Source organism: Dicentrarchus labrax, unplaced genomic scaffold, assembly GCF_905237075.1.
Source record: "Dicentrarchus labrax unplaced genomic scaffold, dlabrax2021, whole genome shotgun sequence".
NCBI lineage: Eukaryota > Metazoa > Chordata > Actinopteri > Moronidae > Dicentrarchus > Dicentrarchus labrax.
This window is the reverse complement of record NW_026136998.1, coordinates 109,194-130,130: the sequence shown is the minus strand read 5'-3', so window position 1 is coordinate 130,130 and position 20,937 is coordinate 109,194. Positions and strand designations below refer to the sequence as shown.

The following is a 20,937-nucleotide window of genomic DNA, read 5'->3' as shown; positions in this document are numbered from 1 at the left end:
TGTAGGAGGAACACTTAAAAGTAGTTTATGGACATTTTGCGCTCTAGAAAAAAAAAATTCTAGGCGGAAGTGGGCGGGGCTTATATGGGGAGATTCAGCTCCATTCACCGAACACGTGGATGTAAGTTTTTTGAATGTCCGACAAACTATGCCGAAGTTATTAGCCTAAACGCATTTTTTATGATAGTAGCGCCACCTAGTGGCAGACCCGAAAGCGAAACATGTAATATCCCCATTTTCACCAGGCCTGATCACTTTGCCAAATAAAATTGACTTTTCGTATATGTTTAGGGGGGCAAAAATGCAGTCAATGGGGGCTAAAAATAATAGGTAAGAAGAAGAAGAAACATTGCAAATACAATAGGGACCTCCAGCGGTCGCTTGCGAGGTCCCTAATAATAATAGCAACACTAATATCAGTGATATTGGCAATGACAGTCAAGCAGGACCATGGCAGGAGGCTCCACCAGGGTCCATGAGAACCTGCGAGACGAGAAAGCTCAAGAACTCCGGGGAAGAAGTGAAGTTAGTAACTTGCATTAATGGGACATGAATGAGTGCAGAAAGAGAGAGAGAGGAAGAGAGGAGCTCAGTGCACCATGGAAAATCCCCCGATAGTCTAGGCCTATAGCAGCATAATTAAGGGATGGTTCAGGACTCACCTGATCCAGCCCTAACTATAAGCTTTATCAAATAGGACTGTCTTAAGCTTACTCTTGAATGTGGTGAGGGTGTCTGCCTCCCGAATCACAACTGGAAGCTGGTTCCACAGGAGAGGAGCTTGGTAACTGAAGGCTCTGGCTCCTGTTCTACTTTTAGAGACTATAGGAACCACAAGTAGCCCAGCATTCAGAGAACGTAGTGTTCTAGAGGGGTAATAGGGTACTATGAGCTCTTTAAGATATGAAGGGACCTGACCATGAAGAGCTTTATAGGTGAGGAGGAGGATTTTAAATTCTATTCTACATTTTACAGGGAGCCAGTGCAGAGAAGCTAGTACAGGAGAGATGTGATCTCTTTTTCTAGTTCCTGTCAGTACTCGTGCTGCAGTGTTCTGAATTAATTGGAGCGTTTAAATGGACTTATTGGGGCAACCTGATAATAAAGAGTTGCAGTAATCCAGCCTAGAAGTAACAAATGCATGGATTAGTTTTTCTGCATCTATCAAGTACAGAACCTTGTGGAACTCCATGACTAACTGTAGTATTTATTGAAGATTCATCGTTAACATGTACAAACTGCGAGCGATCTGATAAATATGACTTAAACCAGCTTAGTGCGGTTCTTTTAATGCCAATTTGATGCTCAAGTCTCTGTAAAAGAATATCATGGTCAGTGGTGTCAAATGCAGCACTAAGATCTAATAATACAAGTACAGAGACAAGTCCATTGTCAGAAGCAATCAGAAGGTCATTATTAACTTTAACCAGAGCTGTCTCTGTGCTATGATGAACTCTAAATCCTGACTGAAAATCCTCAAATAAACTATTGTTATGTAGAAAGTCACACAACTCTTTGGCGACTACTTTCTCCAGAATCTTAGAGAGGAAGGAGAGGTTAGAAATCCGCTTATGATTGGCTAAAACCCCTGGGTCAAGAGTGGGCTTTTTAAGAAGGGGTTTAATTACAGCTACTTTAAAGGACTGTGGTACATGGTAAATGGTAAATGGACCCTTACCTGTATAGCGCCTCTCTAGTCTTCCGACCACTCAAAGAGCTTTTACACTACTTGCCACATTCACCCTTTCACACACATTCACTCAGTGATGGCAAAGTCCATCGAACAGAAACTAACATTCATACACATTCACACATCATACACATTCACACATATCCTGATAACACAGAAAGATTAATCATATCCAGTAAAGAAGTGCCAATTAAGGGTACGACTTCTTTAAGCAGCCTAGTTGGGATCGGGTCTAATAGACAGGTTGATGGCTTCTATGTAGAAATGATTGAAATTAACTGATGAAGATCGATAGCAGAAAAACAGTCTAAATATATATCTGAGTTTACATTAGTTAAAGTCCCTGAACTTGGAGAGCCACTGATAACTGTTGATGGCAGTTGGTGATTTATTTTCTCTCTAATAGTAATAATTTTATTATAGAAGAAGCTCATGAAGTCATTGCTACTTAAGTTTATGGGGATATGTGGCTCTCTGTCAGCCTGGCTACAGTGCTGAAGAGGAACCTAGGGTTATTCTTATTTTCTTCTGTTTTAGCTACAGCACTGTCAGATAGACATCTGCTGTAGGAAGTTTTGCCTAATGGCTTATAATCTAATAGTATGAATTCAAAAGTTAGTAAATAATGGTCAGATAGGAAAGGATTATGTGGGAAGACTATTAAATGTTCAATATCAATGCCATATGATAGAACAAGGTCAAGAGTGTGACAATACACCAGTGTAAACTTGTGGTGTGTGTGTGTGTGTTTTCAGGGTGAACTCAGCCCCCCCCTCCTGATCGAGCTCCCCCTCCGCTGCCTGGTGCTGTGTGCCCAGGTGCATGCTGGGATGTGGAGGAGGAACGGCTTCTCGCTGATCAACCAGGTGAGTGGATACCTGATGTAGCAGATTGTATATAGTGATAATTATTATTATAAAGCAGTCAAAGCTATAAAAATATAAACTTTATTCTGGTCTGTCAGCAAGTGTGTTGATTTAAGTCTGTAGCTATAGACCGGTTAGCTCAGTTTTTATAAATAAAGTTTTCTAACAGTGAATGATCATGTGAACTCATTACTCTGCGTGTGTGACATAATCACTTTCTATGTTTCAGATTTATTATTATCACAACGTGAAATGCAGAGTGGAGATGTTCGACAAAGACATCATCATGCTGCAGGTATAAACTACTGGAACTACTGACTCTACTGGAACTACTGACTCTAATGACTCTACTGGGACTACTGACTCTAATGACTCTACTGGGACTACTGACACCTACTGACTCTACTGGCCCCTACTGACTCTACTGGAACTACTGGAACTAGTGACCCTTACTGACTCCTACTGACTCTACTGGAACTAGTGACCCTTACTGACTCCTACTGACTCTACTGGAACTACTGGAACTAGTGACCCTTACTGACTCCTACTGACTCTACTGGAACTACTGGAACTAGTGACCCTTACTGACTCCTACTGACTCTGCTGGGACTACTGACACCTACTGACTTCACTGGAACTACTGGCCCCTACTGACTTTACTGGAACTACCGGCCCCTACTGACTTTGCTGGGACTACTGACACCTACTGACTCTATTGACTCTACTGGAACTACTAACCCCTACTGACTCTACTGACACCTACTGACTCTACTGGAACTACTGACTCTACTGGTTCTTTTTCTGGTTCTGTTTCCACGCAGGCGGGGGCATCCATGATGGATCCAAACCACTTCCTGATGATTGTTCTGAGTCGATTCGAACTGTTTCACATTTTCAGCTCTGTAGACTGCAGGAAAAGATACAGAGAGGCTAACAAGGTCAGTACTGACACTACTGACTGTAACAGACTGCAGGAAGAGATACAGAGAGGCTAACAAGGTCAGTACTGACACTACTGACCTTCCACTGTCTGTGCTATCTGTGTGTGACAGGATGTGATCCAGCAGAACAACACTCTGATCGAAGAGATGCTTCACCTCATCATCATGGTTGTCGGTGAGTCTGTCTGTGCTGCTTCAACTTTATTTAAAAGAAAAGTTTAAAATGTGTTTCCATGGCAACACAAACGTCTTGGACAGCACATTGCAAAATATCTGCAGTTGTATGTAACAACTTTAATGATCTGGCAGAGTACTGATGACAGCAGCTGTGTTTACTGATTACATGATACCTGTTACACATTAGCGCCTTACAGGGCTCCAGAGTGCGAGCAATTTGGTCGCACATGCGACCAAAATTTTTAAGAGTGCGACTAATAATTTTTCTAGGTCGCACTGGTGCACCTGACGCTGCCCGAGTGAAAACATAAATTTATTTTGCAAGCGCATCATCTCTCTGTGTTCTCCTGTGACCGAACTCACACACTCATGGTAGGATCATATCAATTCAATTCAATTCAATTCAATTCAATTCAATTTTATTTGTATAGCGCCAATTCATAACAGAAGTTATCTCAGGACACTTTTCAAATAGAGCAGGTCTAGACCGAACTCTTTAACATTAATTACAGAGACCCAACAGTACCACCATGAGCAAGCACTTGGCGACAAGGGCAAGGAAAAACTGCCTGTTAAAAGGCAGAAACCTAGGACAGATCCTCCGGCTCTAGGTGGGTGGTCGTCTGTCTCGACCAGTTGGGGTGAGAGAGAGAGAGAGAGAGAGAGAGAGAGAGAGAGAGAGAGAGCGACAGACAGACAGACAGGTGCACAGCAACAACAGTATTGGCAATGGCAGTCAAGCAGGACCATGGCAGGAGGCTCCACCAGGATCCATGAGAACCTGCGAGACGAGAAAGCACAAGAACTCCGGGGAAGAAGTGGAGTTAGTAACATGCATTAATGGGACATGAATGAGTGCAGAAAGAGAGAGGAAGAGAGTAGCTCAGTGCACCATGGGAAATCTCCCGATAGTCTAGGCCTATAGCAGCATAACTAAGGGATGGTTCAGGACTCACCTGATCCAGCCCTAACTATAAGCTTTATCAAAGAGGAATGTCTTAAGCCTACTCTTGAATGTGGTGAGGGTGTCTGCCTCACGAACCACAACTGGAAGCTGGTTCCACAGGAGAGGAGCTTTGTAACTGAAGGCTCTGGCTCCTGTTCTACTTTTAGAGACTATAGGAACCACAAGTAGCCCAGCATTCAGAGAACGTAGTGTTCTAGTGGGGTAATAGGGTACTATGAGCTCTTTAAGATATGAAGGGGCCTGACCATGAAGAGCTTTATAGGTGAGGAGGAGGATTTTAAATTCAATTCTACATTTTACAGGGAGCCAATGCAGAGTAGCTAGTACAGGAGAGATGTGATCTCTTTTTCTAGTTCCTGTCAGTACTCGTGCTGCAGCGTTCTGAATTAATTGGAGCGTTTTAATGGACTTATTGGGGCAACCTGATAATAAAGAGTTGCAGTAATCCAGCCTTGAAGTAACAAATGCATGGATTAGTTTTTCTGCATCTGTCTGTGATAGTATGTGTCTAATTTTTCTAATATTAGGGGGGGGAGGGAGGGGGGGGGGGGGGTATAGGGGGGGGTTTGTGGGGGGGTGGGGGGGGGGGGGGGGGGGGGGGGGGGGTTGGGGGGTTTTGTTAGAGGGGGGGGGGGGGGGGGGGGGGGGGGGGGGGGGGGGGGGGGGGGGGGGGGGGGGGAGGGGGGGTGTTTTGGGGGGGGTTTTTGGGGGGGGGGGGAGGGGAGGGGGGGGGGGGGGGGGGGGGGGGGGGGGGGGGGGGGGGGGGGGTGGGGGGGGGGGGGGGGGGGGGGGGGGGGGGGGGGTTGTTTTTTTTTTTTTTTTTTTTTTTTTTTTTGGGGGGTTTTTTGGGGGGGGGGGGGGGGGGGGGGGGGGGGGGGAGGGGGGGGGGGGGGGGGGGGGGGGGGGGGGTTTTTTTATAAGGGTGTTTTTTTTTTTTTTTTTTTTATGGGGGGGAGGGGGGGTGGGGGGGGGGGGGGGGGGGGGGGGGGGGGTGTTTTGTGGGGGGGGGGGGTTTTGTTTTTTTTGGGGGGGGTGGGGGGGGGGAATATGGGTTTTTTTTTTTAATGGGGTTTTGAAAAGGGGTGGGTTTGTGTGGGGGGGGGGGTGGGGGGGGGGTGGGGGGGGGCCGGGGGGGGGGGGTTTGGGGGGGATTTAAGGGTTTTGGAAAAGGAGGCAGGGGAAGGGTTCAGGGGGAGGTAGAGTAGAAATTTGTAAATGAAAGAAGGCGGTCCTAGAGGTCTGCTTTATGTGGGAGTTAAATGACAAATCCTGATCAAAGATAACTCCAAGATTCCTGACAGTGGTGCTAGAGGCCAAGTTAATGCCATCTAGAGTGACTATATCTTTAGACAATGAGTCTCTAAGATTTTTGGGGCCAAGAACAAGAATTTCGTTTTTTTCTGAGTTTAACATCAGAAAATTGCAGGTCATCCAGGATTTTATGTCCTTAAGACATGTTTGTAATTTAGATAATTGATTAATTTCATTGGGTTTGATTGATAGATATAACTGCGTATCATCTGCATAACAGTGAAAGTTAATGGAGTGATTCCTAATAATGTTGCCTAAAGGGAGCATATATAAAGTAAATAGTATTGGTCCAAGTACAGAACCTTGTGGAACTCCATGACTAACTTTAGTATTTATGGAGGATTCATCGTTAACATGTACAAACTGAGAACGATCTGATAAGTATGACTTAAACCAGCTTAGGGCAGTTCCTTTAATGCCAATTTGATGCTCAAGTCTCTGTAAAAGAATATCATGGTCAATGGTGTCAAATGCAGCACTAAGATCTAATAATACAAGTACAGAGACAAGTCCATTGTCAGAAGCAGTCAGAAGGTCATTATTAACTTTAACCAGAGCTGTCTCTGTGCTATGATGAACTCTAAATCCTGACTGAAAATCCTCAAATAAACTATTGTTATGTAGAAATTCACACAACTCTTTGGCGACTACTTTCTCCAGAATCTTAGAGAGGAAGGGGAGGTTAGAAATCGGTCTATAGTTGGCTAAAACCCCTGGGTCAAGAGTGGACTTTTTAAGAATGGGTTTAATTACAGCTACTTTAAAGGACTGTGGTACATATCCTGATAATAAAGAAAGATTAATCATATCCAGTAAAGAAGTGCCAATTAAGGGAACAACTTCTTTAAGCAGCCTAGTTGGGATCGGGTCTAATAGACAGGTTGATGGCTTCGATGAAGAAATGATTGAAGTTAACTGATGAAGATCGATAGCAGAAAAACAGTCTAAATATATATCTAAGTTTACATTGACAGAAGTCCCTGAACTTGGAGAGCCACTGATAACTGTTGATGGCAGTTGGTGATTAATTTTTTCTCTAATAGTAATAATTTTATTATAGAAGAAGCTCATGAAGTCATTGCTACTTAAGTTTATGGGGATATGTGGCTCGATAGAGCTGTGGCTATCTGTCAGCCTGGCTACAGTGCTGAAGAGGAACCTAAGGTTGTTCTTATTTTCTTCTATTAGTGCTGAATAATAGGCTCCTCTGGCATTACGGAGGGCCTTTCTATAGGTTTTAAGATTATCTTGCCAAATTGAGCGATATTCTGATAATTTGGAAGAGCGCCATTTCCTTTCAGATTTTCTAGCTATTTGTTTTAACTGGCGGGTTTGGTGGTTATACCAAGGTGCTAGTCTCCTATGTTTTAATAATTTCCTTTTTATAGGAGCGATAGAGTCTAATGTTGATCGTAGTGAACCTGTAGCACTATCGACAAGATTATCAATTTCAGAGGGAGACTAAAGTCGTTATAGGACTCTGTTAAATTCAGACATGGCATTGAATTAAACACTGAAGGAATCTCCTCCTTAAATTTAGCTACAGCACTGTCAGATAGACATCTGCTGTAGGAAGTTTTGCCTAATGGCTTATAATCTAATAGTATGAATTCAAAAGTTATTAAATAATGGTCAGATAGGAAAGGATTATGTGGGAAGACTATTAAATGTTCAATATCAATGCCATATGATAAAACAAGTTCAAGAGTGTGATTAAAACAATGAGTTGGTTTATTTACACTCTGACAGAAGCCAATTGAGTCTATTAATGATATAAATGCATTACTAAGGCTGTCATTGTTAACATCCACATGAATATTATAATCACCTACAATAATTACCTTATCTGATTTAAGGACTAAACTTGATAGAAACTCCGAGAATTCAGATATAAAGTCAGAGTACGGTCCAGGAGCACGGTACACTATAACAAATAGAACTGGCTGCAGTGTTTTCCAGTTTGGGTGAGAAAGACTAAGAACAAGGCTTTCAAATGAATTATAATTAAGTTTAGGTTTAGGGTCCATTAAAACGCTCGAATCATATATGGCTGCTACTCCACCTCCTCGGCCAGTGCCTCGAGGAATGTGAGTATTAATATGACTGGGGGGGGTGGATTCATTTAGGCTAACATACTCCTCGTGGGACAACCAGGTCTCAGTAAGACAAAGTAAATCAATATCATAATCTGATATTAATTCATTCACTAAAACAGCTTTAGAGGACAGTGACCTGATATTTAACAGCCCACATTTCATTCTCTTATTTTGTGCTACTGAGGAGTTGGTTTTAATTTTTATTAGATTTTTATGTTGAACTCCTCTTGTTTTTATTTCTTTAAATAATTAAATTAAATCGTGTTCTAAACCAATAAGAGACAGAGCTCGGGCGGGTCTTTGCCTCTGATTGGCTGTGGTCCTGTTCATCGCGCTAAGTTGCGTGTGTTTAAAAATTGCCGAGCCCCGGTCCTTCAGCGACAGCATCAGACTCGGAACCAGAAGAGGAGACAACCGAGTCTGAGATAGAGCCCGGCTCCGAGACCCAAATTAAAAAGGTCAAAATATATTCCTTCAGACAGGACTGGCTGAAACAAGTTCCCTGGCTGAGGTTCAACAAAGGACGTAACGCAATGCACTGCGTGTACTGTCAGGAGTGCGGTCAGAATATGGCCGGAAATAGTGCATTCGTGAGCGGGTCAACAACGTTTCATATCGAAACTTTAAAAAAACATAACATGTCTAAAAACACACGATATGCCGTGACAAGTGTGTAGAGAAAGTGGCCCCTCTCCCAGCTGCATTTCAGGGGCAGGTAGTAGTAATCAGGCCCTCTTTTAATTGGAAATGTTTTATTTTGCTTAGTGTTTTAGTTTGAAATGTTCAACTTCAGTTCAGTGAAGCACTTTAAACACTTTATTTTTCTTTTTATATATAATTGTGCTTCAAATAAAGACAAGCATTTCTTTATACCTTATTCTTGTTTAAAAATCATTCACATTATATGAAAGTTATGGAGAGCGATAAAAAGGTGACCTTATGGCGTTAAAGGTGACGCAATGAAAAATTTGGGCGCCCCTACATTTTGTGCTGGTGCACCTAAAAAAAAAAAAAAAGGAAAAAAAGTTAGGCACACCAGTGCAACCAATGCAAAAAGTTAGTCAGGAGCCCTGCCTTAGCATGCTGGTGTTAGCAGTTAGCTCACAGAGCTGCCAGGATCTGGCTGATGAACTGTCCTGTGTGTGTGTGTGTGTGTGTGTGTGTGTGTGTGTGTGTGTGTGTGTGTGTGTGTGTGTGTGCGTGTGCGTGTGCACAGGTGAGCGGTACGTATCAGGTGTCGGTCAGGTGGAGCCATTTGATGAGGTCAGAAGAGAAATCATCCACCAGCTGTCAATCAGACCAATGGCTCACAGCGAGCTGGTAAAAGCCCTGCCAGAGAATGTGAGACACCTCTGTCTGTCTGTTTACCTGTCTGTCTACCTGTCTGTTTGTCTACCTCTCTGTTTACCTGTCTGTTTTTTCTCTTCAGGGGAACAAAGAGACGGGTCTGGAGAGAGTCATCGACAGCGTCGCTTCATTCAAGTCAGTCTACTGACTCCAGCACTGACTGTAGTACAGACTCTAGCACTGACTGTAGTACAGAGTCTAGCACTGACTAGCACTGACTGTAGTACTGACAGTATACTTCAGTCTGTAGCACTGACTGTAGCACTGACTGTCTTTGTACTGCGTTTACAGGAAACCAGGTGTGACGGGTCGGGGTCTGTATGAACTGCGTCCTGAGTGGTACAAGTACTTCAATCTGTACTTCCATCACTACAGCAGAGCCGATCAGTCCAAGGTACAGACTGCTGATCAGGTTGTTGATCAGGTTGTTGAGCAGGTTATTGATCTGGTTGTTTAGCAGGTTGTGGTTAATGTGTTGTCATGGTAACTGTGTGATGTGCTGCAGGCTGAGGAGGCTCAGAGGAAGCTGAGGAGACAGAATGGAGAGGACACAGGTAAACAACCTCACTGATTGATCTCATTGATTGATTTCATTGATTGATCTCACTGATTTTGTTAATGTGTGTGTGTGTGTGTGTGTGTGTGTGTGTGTGTGTGTGTGTGTGTGTGTGTGTGTGTGTGTGTGTGTGTGTGTGTGTGTGTGTGTGTGTGTGTGTGTGTGCGCACACGTGGGAGCAGCCCTGCCTCCCCCCCTCCCACCCCTCCTCTGTCCCCTGTTTGCCAGCCTGGTCAACCTGCTGCAGTGTGACGTGCTGCTGGCTGTAGAGGGCGCTGTGCTGCAGTGGGCGGTGGAGCCCAGCGGGGGGGGCTGGACTGAGTCCATGCTGCAGAGGGTAAGACCCCCATCCCTGGTTCTGGTTCTCTGTTACCTGTGTGTACTCACTGTGTGTACTGTTTGTACTTTTTACTGTGTGTACTCACTGTGTACTGTCTGTACAGGTGCTCCACCTGGTGGGCGTGGCTCTGCTGGAGGAGCAGCAGCAGCTGGAGAACAGCAGTGGAGACGATGATGTCACCTTTAACTACACCTGCAAGATCTCTCGTCAGTACACACAGTACAAAGTACACAAAGTACACACAGTACACACAAGAAGTACACACAGTACACAAAGTATACACAGTACACAAAGTATACACAGTACACACAGTACAAAGTACACACAGTACACACACTACAAAGTACACACAGTACACAATACACACAGTACAAAGTACACAGTAAGATCACTGATGGCCAGAGGGGTCATTACAGTAGAGTAATAGCAGAGTTATAGCAGAGTAATAGCGGACCAATAGTAGAGTAATAGCATAGTAATAGCAGAGTAATAGTAGAGTAACTGTTGGTGGTAATAACAGCCTCACAATGAGTCACAATCAGCCACTTGGAGCTGAAATATTTCCACTTCTGGTTTAAATGTCAATTTTGTATTTTAAAATGTCAGAAATGGATTCAGTGTCCTCAATAACCCCAAAACCTCCTATATTGTCCCAATCAGCCAATCAGCTGCTTGAGATATTGTCCATATAGCTGATTATTAATGCGAATGATGCTAATTGTCCAACATATGCAGGTTAGCATCAGTCCCTGTAACTGCTGGAGACCCAGACTGAACATTTCTAACAGGAAACAGTTGTGGTTCACAGTGGGGAAATATTGACTGTAAATACAATGCAGGAACACAGAACATCAACTTACTGACTGTCTGTGTAATTTACCTGTGTTCAGGTCCAGGTGAAGCTCCCAGTACTTCAGGAAGTGTTCTTGCTCTGTTGGAGAGTCTGCAGAATGCTCCTCACCTGGAAGTCCACAAAGACATGATCACCTGGATACTCAAGGTACACGTTGATGTCACATGTAAACAGTGTAAATATTAATGTATACTGTAAACAGTGTAAATATTAGTATACACTGTAAACAGTGTAAATATGAATATATACTGTAAACACTGAAAATCATAATTATTACTGAACGCAGTGTAAATAATAAAGCATGAATTTGTCTTTGTTGTTAAAAGGTTTGTCAAGTATTTTTTTTGTCAGTTTTAGTTTCATGCAGCAGATCAGGTTCTCGGGGCGTCCCACAGGGCTCCATCCTGGGACCACATCCTCTGCATGTTTGTTTATTGTTCTTTGTTTGTTTGTTTTTTTGTGCAGATGGTTGCTAACATCAAAACAATGAGAGAACGAACATCCTCCTCTTCCTCCGTCACCATCAGCCAGGGACAAGGACCAGAGGAGGTACAGCACAATCAATATGAGATCAATCAAAATAATCAGAACGAGATTGATTATTCAATATTGAATGGATGGATAGATCGATCGATAGATAGATACTTTATTTATCCCGAGGGAAATTCAAGCATCCAGCAGCAGCATACAAACATACATTAGACATACAGTTAGGTCCATATATATTTGGACACTGACACAAGTTCTGTTATTTTAGCTGTTTACCAAAACATATTCAAGATACAGTTATATAATCAATATGGGTTAAAGTGCAGACTCTCCGCTTTAATTTGAGGGTATTCACATCCAGACTGGAGGAAGGGTTTAGGAATTACAGTTCTTTAATATGTAGCCGCCTCTTTTTCAAGGGACCAAAGGTAATTGGACAATTAACTCAAAAGCTATTTCATGGGCTGCATGGGCTAGTCCCTCGTTAACCCATCATCAATTAAGCAGGTAAAAGGTCTGGAGTTGATTCCAGGTGTGGCATTTGCATTTGGAAGCTGTTGCTGTGAACCCTCAACATGCGGTCAAAGGAGCTCTCAATGGAAGTGAAACAGACCATCCTTAGGCTGCAAAAAAAGAAGAAATCCATTAGAGAGATACCAGAAATGTTAGGAGTGGCCACATGAACAGTTTGGTACATCCTGAGAAAAAAAGAGCGGAAAACAACAGTGGTGGATGATCACAGGATCCTTTCTATGATGAAGAAAAACCCCTTCACAACATCCACCCAAGTGAAGAACACTCTCCTGGAAGTAGGTGTATCAGTATCTAAGTCTACCATAAAGAGAAGACTTCATGAGAGCAAATACAGGGGTGCAAACCATTAATCAGCCTCAAAAATAGAAAGGCCCGATTAGACTTTGCCAAAAAACATCTAAAGGAGCCAGCCCAGTTCTAGAACAAAAAATACTGAAAAATTCTATTTATGGTAATGTTAATTTGTCCAATTATTTTTGAGCCCTTGAAATGAGGAGACTTTGTTTAAAAATGGTTGCAATTTCTAAACGTTTGATAGGATATTTTTGTTCAACCCCTTGAATTAAACCTGAAAGTCTGCACTTCAATTGCATCTCAGTTGTTTAATTTCAAATCCAATGGGGTGGCATGCAGAGCCCAAATCACAACAAAACTGTGTCACTGTCCAAATATTAACCTATATCTATACAAATAGAAAACTATACAAAAAGTATAAATAAAATAGTTTTTATAAAAATATAAAATAGAACTGCAAATAGGGATAAATGTAAACTATGTGCAATCAAAATTAGGCTGTCGACCAATGAATGAAAGTCAGCATTTAGCAGAGGTAGTGCAGATGGAGTCAGAAATGACAGTGAATGAAAGTGTCCAGGAAAACATTGCAAATGGAGGAGGAAATTGTCCATTGTCTGAGAGCTGTTGTACAGTCTGATGGCAAGGGGGACGAAAGAGTTTTTGAGTCTGTTGGTGGAGCTGGATTGGGACAGCAGTCTGCCACTGAACACACTCCTCTGCCTGGTGATGGTGTTGTGCAGAGGGTGGTGGGTGATTGTCCAGGGTCCTTCTCTCTGCCACTGTCACCATAGAGTCCAGCTCTGTGCCTACCACTGAGCCAGCTCTCCTCACCAGTCTGTCCAGTCGAGCGGCGTCTCTATTCTTGCTGCTTCCTCCCCAGCAAACCACAGCATAAAAGAGGACGCTGGCCACCACAGACTGGTAAAACATCTGCAGCAGTATTAGGGGTGTCACAATTTTCCAAATCCTCGATTCCATTTAAATTTCGATTTTAAAGTCACGATTCGATTAGATTTTCGAACTCGATGTCTCTGTTGCACACAATCTCCTTCACCGTAACATGCCCCTGGTTGCACCATCTGTTGTTGATAAACAGTACGAGTCCCCCTCCTTTGCTTTTGCTGCTGCGTCCACAGTCCCTGTCTGCTCTCACTGTAGTGAATCCAGGTAGATCCACATTAGCGTCCAGGGTGTTCTGAGTTAGCCAGGTTTCAGAGAGGCAAATAAACTGCACTCCCTGAACATCCTGTCTGTCCTCACAAGGGCAGCCAGCTCGTCCGCCTTGATGGTCAGACAGTTCACATTCCCCATCACTATAGAATAGAATATATAAAGTTCTACAAGAGTTAATTGATTTAATTAATTAATTAATTGATTGATAATTGATCCCCTTGCAGATGGTGCGAGACAGAGACAAGGCGGAGAGGAAGAGGAAGGCGGAGATGGCTCGGCTAAGGAGGGAGAAGATCATGGCACAGATGTCTGAGATGCAGAAACATTTCATCAACGAGAACAAAGAACTTTTCCAGCAGAGTCTGGAGGACCTGGAGGCCTCAGGGTCTCCTGCAGACACTAGGTACACCTGTCCACACCTGTCCACACCTGCACATAGGTGTTTACAGACAGGTATACACACACAAGTGTAGACAGATGATTTGTGGTTTCACTGTAATATAATATATTCTCTCTCCTCTTAGTCCTCCCAGTCTGGAGCAGTCAGGTGTTTCTCAGGTGTGTGTCGGTCCCAGGAGGATGGGTGGAGCTAAACACCGCCAGCTGGTGACCTGCATCCTCTGTCAAGAGGAGCAAGAGGTCAGAGGTCACGGCAGAGCCATGGTGCTGGCAGCATTTGTCCAGAGGTCAACGGTTTTATCTAAAAACCGCCTCCGTAACCTGCCCGACCCAGGTGGGTGGAGCCTCATCTTTAGGACAGCAACCAATCAGAGTTGAGTTTTGACTGACATTTGTGTTAATGTGTCTTATAGAGCATCACGACCCTCTGTTCATGCACCCCGACCTGTCTCTGGGTATCCACACAGCCAGCTGTGGACACATCATGCACGCCACCTGCTGGCAGAGGTGAGACAACGCAGCCACGTCCAATCACATTATCCTATATCAATAATATCAGTTATCAATAATGACAACAGGTATCTCTAATAACTAACAATTGACCCTTGAGCTCTGTCCCTTTTGGGCCTCTGCTCCAATAACAGTTGAGCAACTTCCTCCTTTCTTATACTTAGATATGATATATGCTAGGCTAATCTATGTTGAAAAGACAACAACATTTTGAAAATTGTTCAAAGATAAGACATAAATGTAGAGTCACATCTTAAGTTAGCTAATGTTAGCTAAGCTAAACACTAGCTAACTAGCTACACATATTAGTGCTGTCAAACGATTAAAATATTTAATCGCGATTAATCGCATTAATGTCATAGTTAACTCGCAATTAATCGCACATTTTTATCTATTCTAAATGTCCCTTGATTTCTTTTTGTCCCATTATTTTTTTCTCATTTTAATGCTCTCTCAACATGGAAAAGTGGATCGGCTTGCTTTGTGCAAATGTTGTTTTTATTGAAAACAACATTGGCATATACTGTAGTGTTCAATTTCACATTAACATTCTCACTTGGAGCAAATAATCTCTCACACAATGTAACACTGTCCATCAATAAAAGGGTGAAACAAATACTTTGTCACACAAACAGCCCCTTCAACAGCCCTTTCTAAGGGATCAAAACAGGGCGATACAAAATAAAATTACAAAGTGCACATGTAAGGTAAACTAGGACTCAGCCTATAGTGTAGTTAAACCATGGCTTAATACTTTTCTCAAGTTTGCTTTGAACATAGCAGTCAGGCTACTGCTCTTTATTCACCAGAGGCTCAACCCAGCCTCTTATTTCAGAAAGAATGAACAGTAACGGTTACCAATAAAAGGAAAGCCTACTACTTCTTTGCTTTGAGCCAGTTACTCAAACAGACAAGCCTGTTGACATTTTCAGACAACAAGGAATCCATCCATTTCGGCGTCTTGCGCTCGCCATCCACTCAAAACCTAACGTCTACTACTCTTAAACAAGTGTGTGCGGCGTGCCTGTTGTTCTGTTTCCGGTCTAGCTAGATCCAGTGTGGTGTTGTAGTTTTTCTAACGTTACTAGTTGTTGCAACAGCATGTGAAAAAACTATAAAGTGTGCTAGGCGTTAAAATGGGTTTGCTTTAACGCGTTAAACTGACAGCACTAGTGTATATATATATATGTCAAACTAAAGTTAATGTGTTCAGGTACTTTGAGTCGGTGCAGTTGAAGGAGCAGAGACGTCAGCAGCGTCTTCGAGGTCACACCAGCTACGATGTGGAGAATGGCGAGTTCCTGTGTCCGCTCTGCGAGTGTCTGAGCAACACTGTGATCCCTCTGTTGCCTCACACACACTCACCTGACCACAGGTACACACTCACCTGACGGCAGCTACACTCACCTGACCACAGGTACTCACATGACAACAGCTACACTTACCTGACAACAGGTACACAGTCATCTGACCGCAGGTACACTCACCTGACAACAGGTACAGTCACCTGACCACAGGTACACACATTCAGGTACTACATACACTCTTTCGCTCTCATTTTCACTCAGTGTCGATCATCCCAGTCTGGAGGCGTGGCTTAAAACAACCAATCAGCACATAGCAGCTCTGCACGTTGCCCACAGAAAGCAGTCTGAAGGTCAGTCACCTGTCAATCATTTAGTCTACTAACCCTAATCCTACTAATGTTACTGTAATATAAGTACAGTAAAATATTTCTGTACTACTACTGTAGTCCATAGTGTGTGTGTGTGTGTGTGTGTGTTGTGTTTCAGGTGTATCAGAGGGGGCGGAGCCTGTTGTTCCTGAAGGATTCAGAGTTGATTTCACTCCACAGTGAGTCAGTCGGCCATTGTGATATCAATCATATATTTTAATGATCATGTTAATTAATATTGATAATTATGTTAATTCTGCAGACATATTGAATGTGTCCATACTACCAAGTTTCCCATCAGCCTCAGCTGCACTCTGCTAATTAGCCTGCTACACATTAGCTTGTTAGCTTTTAGCTCCAGAGAGCAGTCTGGTCTAGATCCACCTGTAGTCCCTGAATGTGGACCAGACCAGAGGGCTCGTTATCCTTTGCGAACCACTATACACCTGTGAGAACTCACCTGGATGATGTCACTGTGTCCCTCAGGAACCCGTTCTCAAGCAGCGTCAGCGAGATGATCACCACCTTCAGTATGTCCACCTACAAGGTGGGACTGAAGCTGAACCCCAACGAGCAGGACCCCAGAGTCCAAGTCCTGATCTGGTCCACCTGCGCCTACACCATCCAGAGTATAGGTATACACACACACACACACACACACACACACACACACACACACACACACACACACACACACACACACACACACCTCAGAGGTCACAAACAGAAAGCTGAGAGGTCAAAGGTCGTTCTGACAGTGTGTTTGTTTGCAGAGCGCCTCCTGATGGACGAGGAAAAGCCGTTGTTTGGAAGTTTACCTTGCCGACAGGTAACTCACTACAGACAGAGACCCTCTGATTGGCCAATTGGGGCAGGGAGCAGGATGACATCACTGTTCATTCGTTTTTTAATAAGCTGATAGTTTTTGATTGAACTGACTGTGTGTGTTACAGGACGACTGTCTGAGCTCTCTGACCAGGTTCAGTTCATCCTGTTGGACTGCAGCTCCACCAGCCACAGCTCACACACACTGCATCAGACTGCTGTCAGGTACACACTATATATACACACACACTATATACACACACTATACAAACTATATATACACGTTATTTATACACACTACATATACACACACATTATATACACATTACACAACATACCGAAGGATCTGTCCTAGGTTTCTGCCTTTTAACAGGCAGTGTTTCCTTGCCCTTGTCTCCAAGGTCTTGCTCATGGTGGTACTGTTGGGTCTCTGTAAATAATGTTATAAAGAGTTCGGTCTAGACCTGCTCTATTTGAAAAGTGTCCTGAGATAACTTCTGTTATGAATTGGCGCTATACAAATAAAATTGAATTGAATTATATATACACACACATTATTTACACACTATATATACAAACTATATACACGCACTATATATATATGAACTATATATACACACGCTATATATACAAACTATATACACACTATATATATATATATATATACACACACACTTTATATACACACACACTATATATACACATACACACACTATACACACACTATATATATGTATATATATATATATATACACACACACTATATACACACACACTCTATATATACACACAGAGTGACTAACAGTTTGTGTGTGTGTGTGTGTGTGTGTGTGTGTGTGTGTGTGTGTGTGTGTGTGTGTGTGTGTGTGTGTGTGTGTGTGTGTGTGTGTGTGTGTGTGTGTGTGTGTTAGCTCTGGTTCCAGACTCTCAGGTTGAAAACACTCCGTGTGTCCTTGACATTGACATGTTTCACCTGCTGGTGAGTTTCATCACTGCACATTTACACCCAGTGTACTATCAGTGTGAATCCAGTTTACTATCAGTGTGAATCCAGTTTACTGTCAGTGTGAATCCAGTGTGAATCCAATGTACCTCTCTGCAGGTGTACAGTGTGTTGTCCTACAGTTCAGTTCACAGTCTGGACCAATCAAGACAGAGAGTTGTAGACTCTGCTCACCTCCACCTCCTCCACCTGATCACTGTGGCTCACTTGGTCCAGATCTTACTCACCTCCACCACAGGTAACACACACACACACACACACACACAGAGAGAGACACACACACGTGTCTGTGTCTCTGCCAGTCTTTCCCTTCCTGTCTGTGTCTCTACCTGTCTGTCCCTGCCTGTCTGTGTCTCTGCCAGTCTTTCCCTTCCTGTCTGTGTCTCTGCCTGTCTGTGTCTCTGCCAGTCTTTCCCTTCCTGTCTGTGTCTCTACCTGTCTGTCTCTGCCTGTCTGTGTCTCTGCCAGTCTTTCCCTTCCTGTCTGTGTCTCTACCTGTCTGTCTCTGCCTGTCTGTGTCTCTGCCATTCTTTCCCTACCTGTCTGTGTCTCTACCTGTCTGTGTCTCTGCCAGTCTTTCCCTTTCTGTCTGTCTCTGTCTGTCTGTGTCTCTGCCTGTCTGTTTCCCTACCTGTCTGTGTCTGTGTCTCTGTCTATGTATCTACCTGTCTATGTGTCTACCTGTCTCTCTGTAGAGGAGGTGTGTATGGATGAGGACAGTGTGGGATCAGAGGAGGAGGAGTTCACCTGTCAGCTCTACAACACGCTGAGGAACCACCTGGGCAGGTAAGTTGGTTCCATGTAATGTTTATTGATGGTTAGTGATGATTAGTGATGGTTAGTGATGATTATCAGAATCAGAATTAGGTGTATTGCCAAGTAGGTTTTTACACCTACGAGGAATGTGTCCTGGTGCATAAAATATACAAATATACAAATGATTGATGTTTATTGATGATTAGTGATGATTATTGATGGTTATTGATGATTATTTAAATAGATGAGTGAATAAATAAACAACCATTATAAAAGTTAAATTAATTAAATTAAAAAATTAATTAATTAATGTTACGGTCAAGAATACAATATATTGTGTATTAATTTCTATTGTTTTACTGTTTGGAAATAAATAAACAAGTTCTAATGGACAATAAATAAATATAAAAAAGAATTTAGCTTGATTTATGTGTGTGTGTGTGTGTGTGTGTCTCAGTGTACTACCTGAGGTGTCCTCTGGGTGGCAGCTGTGTCGTTGTGTTAAAGCTGGCGTCCTGCCATTCCTGCGAGCTGCTGCCCTCTTCTTCCACTACCTGAACTCTACAGCGCCACCTGCTGACCTGCTGGGTAACTAGACACAGTAACACAATCACAGCCTCACAATGAGTCACAATCAGCCACTGGGAGCTGAAATATTTCCACTTCTGGTTTAAATGTCCATTTTGTATTTTAAAATGTCAGAAATGGAGCTAGCATCCTCAATAACCCCAAAACCTCCTATATTGTACCAATGAGCCAATCATCCAATCAGCTGCTGAGATATTGTCCATAAAGCTGATTATTAATGCTAATGATGCTAATTGTCCAACATATGCAGGTTAGCATCAGACAGTGTGTCACTGTGTGTGTAGTTGCAGGTCCTGGTCAATGGGAGGCGCTGTGCAGCTACCTCAGCCTGCCGTCCAACCTGCTGCAGCTCTACCAGAGCCAACACACACTGCTGGAGCCTCTCATACACAGGTAACACACACACACACACACACACACACACTACAATACATTTGAAGGGGTTTAATGTTGACAGATCACTTCTGAAGACTTTTTATTCATCTTTTGTTGAGTCAATTTTAACTTTTGCTATGATCTGCTGCTTTGGCAATTTGATTGTAATCAACAAAAGCAGACTGGGTAAATTTGTAAACATATGTCAGAAAATAATTGGCACTGACCTCAACAGCACTGGGTATGTGTATGAGGCCAGAGCCACACAGAGGGCAATGGCCATTTTGGCTAACATCACTCACCCACTACACTCTGAGCTTTGCCTGCTACCATCAGGAAGGAGGTATACCTCCCGAAAACGTGCCAGGTCTAACAGATACCTGAGATCATTTGTACCATCAGCTGTTGGGTTTCTCAACAAACTATAGGTCATCTTCCATCCATGTCACAGAAAATTTTTATCTTTTTATATATATATTTATAGTGTACGTGTATTTATGCTTTTATTTATTCATCATTTCATGTTTTTATGTGTTTTTGTGCGAATGTGTATGTGTTGGCTACCTGTTGTGAACCAAATTGCCTCTTGGGGACATTAAAGACATTTCAATTTCAATACAATTCAATTTTATTTGTATAGCGCCAATTCATTACAGAAATTATCTCAGGACACTTTTCAAATAGAGCAGGTCTAGACCGAACTCCTTATTACATTATTTACAGAGACCCAACAGTACCACCATGAGCAAGCACTTGGCGACAGGGGGCAAGGAAAAAGGCCTGTTAAGAGGCTGAAACCTAGGGCAGATCCTTTGGCTCTAGGCGAGTGGTCGTCTGTCTCGACCAGTTGGGGAGGGAGGGAGGGAGGGAGGGAGAGAGAGAGAGAGAGAGAAAAACAACAACTACACTAATAGTAGTGACTGATGATGATGAACATGAAGAAGATGATGAAGACGACAACAGCAACAATGGGGGACAATGAGCAGTGACAATAGGCCTGCTGCTAAGGCCAGACTATCGGGGGATTTCCCATGGTGCACTGAGCTACTCTCTTCCTCTCTCTTGCACTCATTCATGTCCCTTAATGCATGTTACTAACTCCACTTCTTCCCCGGAGTTCTTGTGCTTTCTGTCTGCAGGTTCTCATGGATCCTGGTGGAGCCTCGCCA

The 20,937-nt window shown here is 43.1% G+C and overlaps 1 protein-coding gene and 2 long non-coding RNA genes across 10 annotated transcripts in view; 2 read left to right on the top strand and 1 right to left on the bottom strand.

Moving 5' to 3' along the window:
- Positions 1–20,937, bottom strand: part of LOC127361258 (uncharacterized) — a 76,224-nt gene that overhangs the window by 19,869 nt on the left and 35,418 nt on the right. The gene's annotated exons all lie outside the window — the stretch shown is intronic.
- ubr2 (ubiquitin protein ligase E3 component n-recognin 2) overlaps positions 1–20,937 on the top strand; it is a 47,519-nt gene that overhangs the window by 18,651 nt on the left and 7,931 nt on the right. For 6 of the 7 annotated variants that reach the window (XM_051395634.1, XM_051395641.1, XM_051395637.1 and 3 more), the window contains 26 exons: positions 2,446–2,556; positions 2,786–2,851; positions 3,378–3,494; positions 3,609–3,672; positions 9,265–9,389; positions 9,478–9,530; positions 9,687–9,789; positions 9,901–9,949; positions 10,134–10,288; positions 10,395–10,497; positions 11,182–11,291; positions 11,610–11,693; positions 13,862–14,040; positions 14,162–14,370; positions 14,450–14,543; positions 15,760–15,921; positions 16,115–16,203; positions 16,340–16,400; positions 16,708–16,856; positions 16,995–17,050; positions 17,175–17,271; positions 17,958–18,025; positions 18,149–18,287; positions 18,745–18,835; positions 19,263–19,393; positions 19,678–19,786. In XM_051395634.1, the coding sequence (XP_051251594.1) occupies positions 2,446–2,556; positions 2,786–2,851; positions 3,378–3,494; positions 3,609–3,672; positions 9,265–9,389; positions 9,478–9,530; positions 9,687–9,789; positions 9,901–9,949; positions 10,134–10,288; positions 10,395–10,497; positions 11,182–11,291; positions 11,610–11,693; positions 13,862–14,040; positions 14,162–14,370; positions 14,450–14,543; positions 15,760–15,921; positions 16,115–16,203; positions 16,340–16,400; positions 16,708–16,856; positions 16,995–17,050; positions 17,175–17,271; positions 17,958–18,025; positions 18,149–18,287; positions 18,745–18,835; positions 19,263–19,393; positions 19,678–19,786 (2,774 nt within the window). The remainder of the gene's footprint in view (positions 1–2,445; positions 2,557–2,785; positions 2,852–3,377; positions 3,495–3,608; positions 3,673–9,264; positions 9,390–9,477; positions 9,531–9,686; positions 9,790–9,900; positions 9,950–10,133; positions 10,289–10,394; positions 10,498–11,181; positions 11,292–11,609; positions 11,694–13,861; positions 14,041–14,161; positions 14,371–14,449; positions 14,544–15,759; positions 15,922–16,114; positions 16,204–16,339; positions 16,401–16,707; positions 16,857–16,994; positions 17,051–17,174; positions 17,272–17,957; positions 18,026–18,148; positions 18,288–18,744; positions 18,836–19,262; positions 19,394–19,677; positions 19,787–20,937) is intronic. The other variant, XM_051395635.1, reaches the window with a different exon arrangement.
- On the top strand, positions 5,266–5,436 carry LOC127361264 (uncharacterized). Of its 2 annotated transcripts, none has more exons than XR_007884145.1 (2): positions 5,266–5,327; positions 5,367–5,436. It is a non-coding gene; the product is annotated as an uncharacterized LOC127361264 (long non-coding RNA). The 2 variants fall into 2 exon arrangements; XR_007884144.1 differs by having other exon boundaries at positions 5,362–5,436.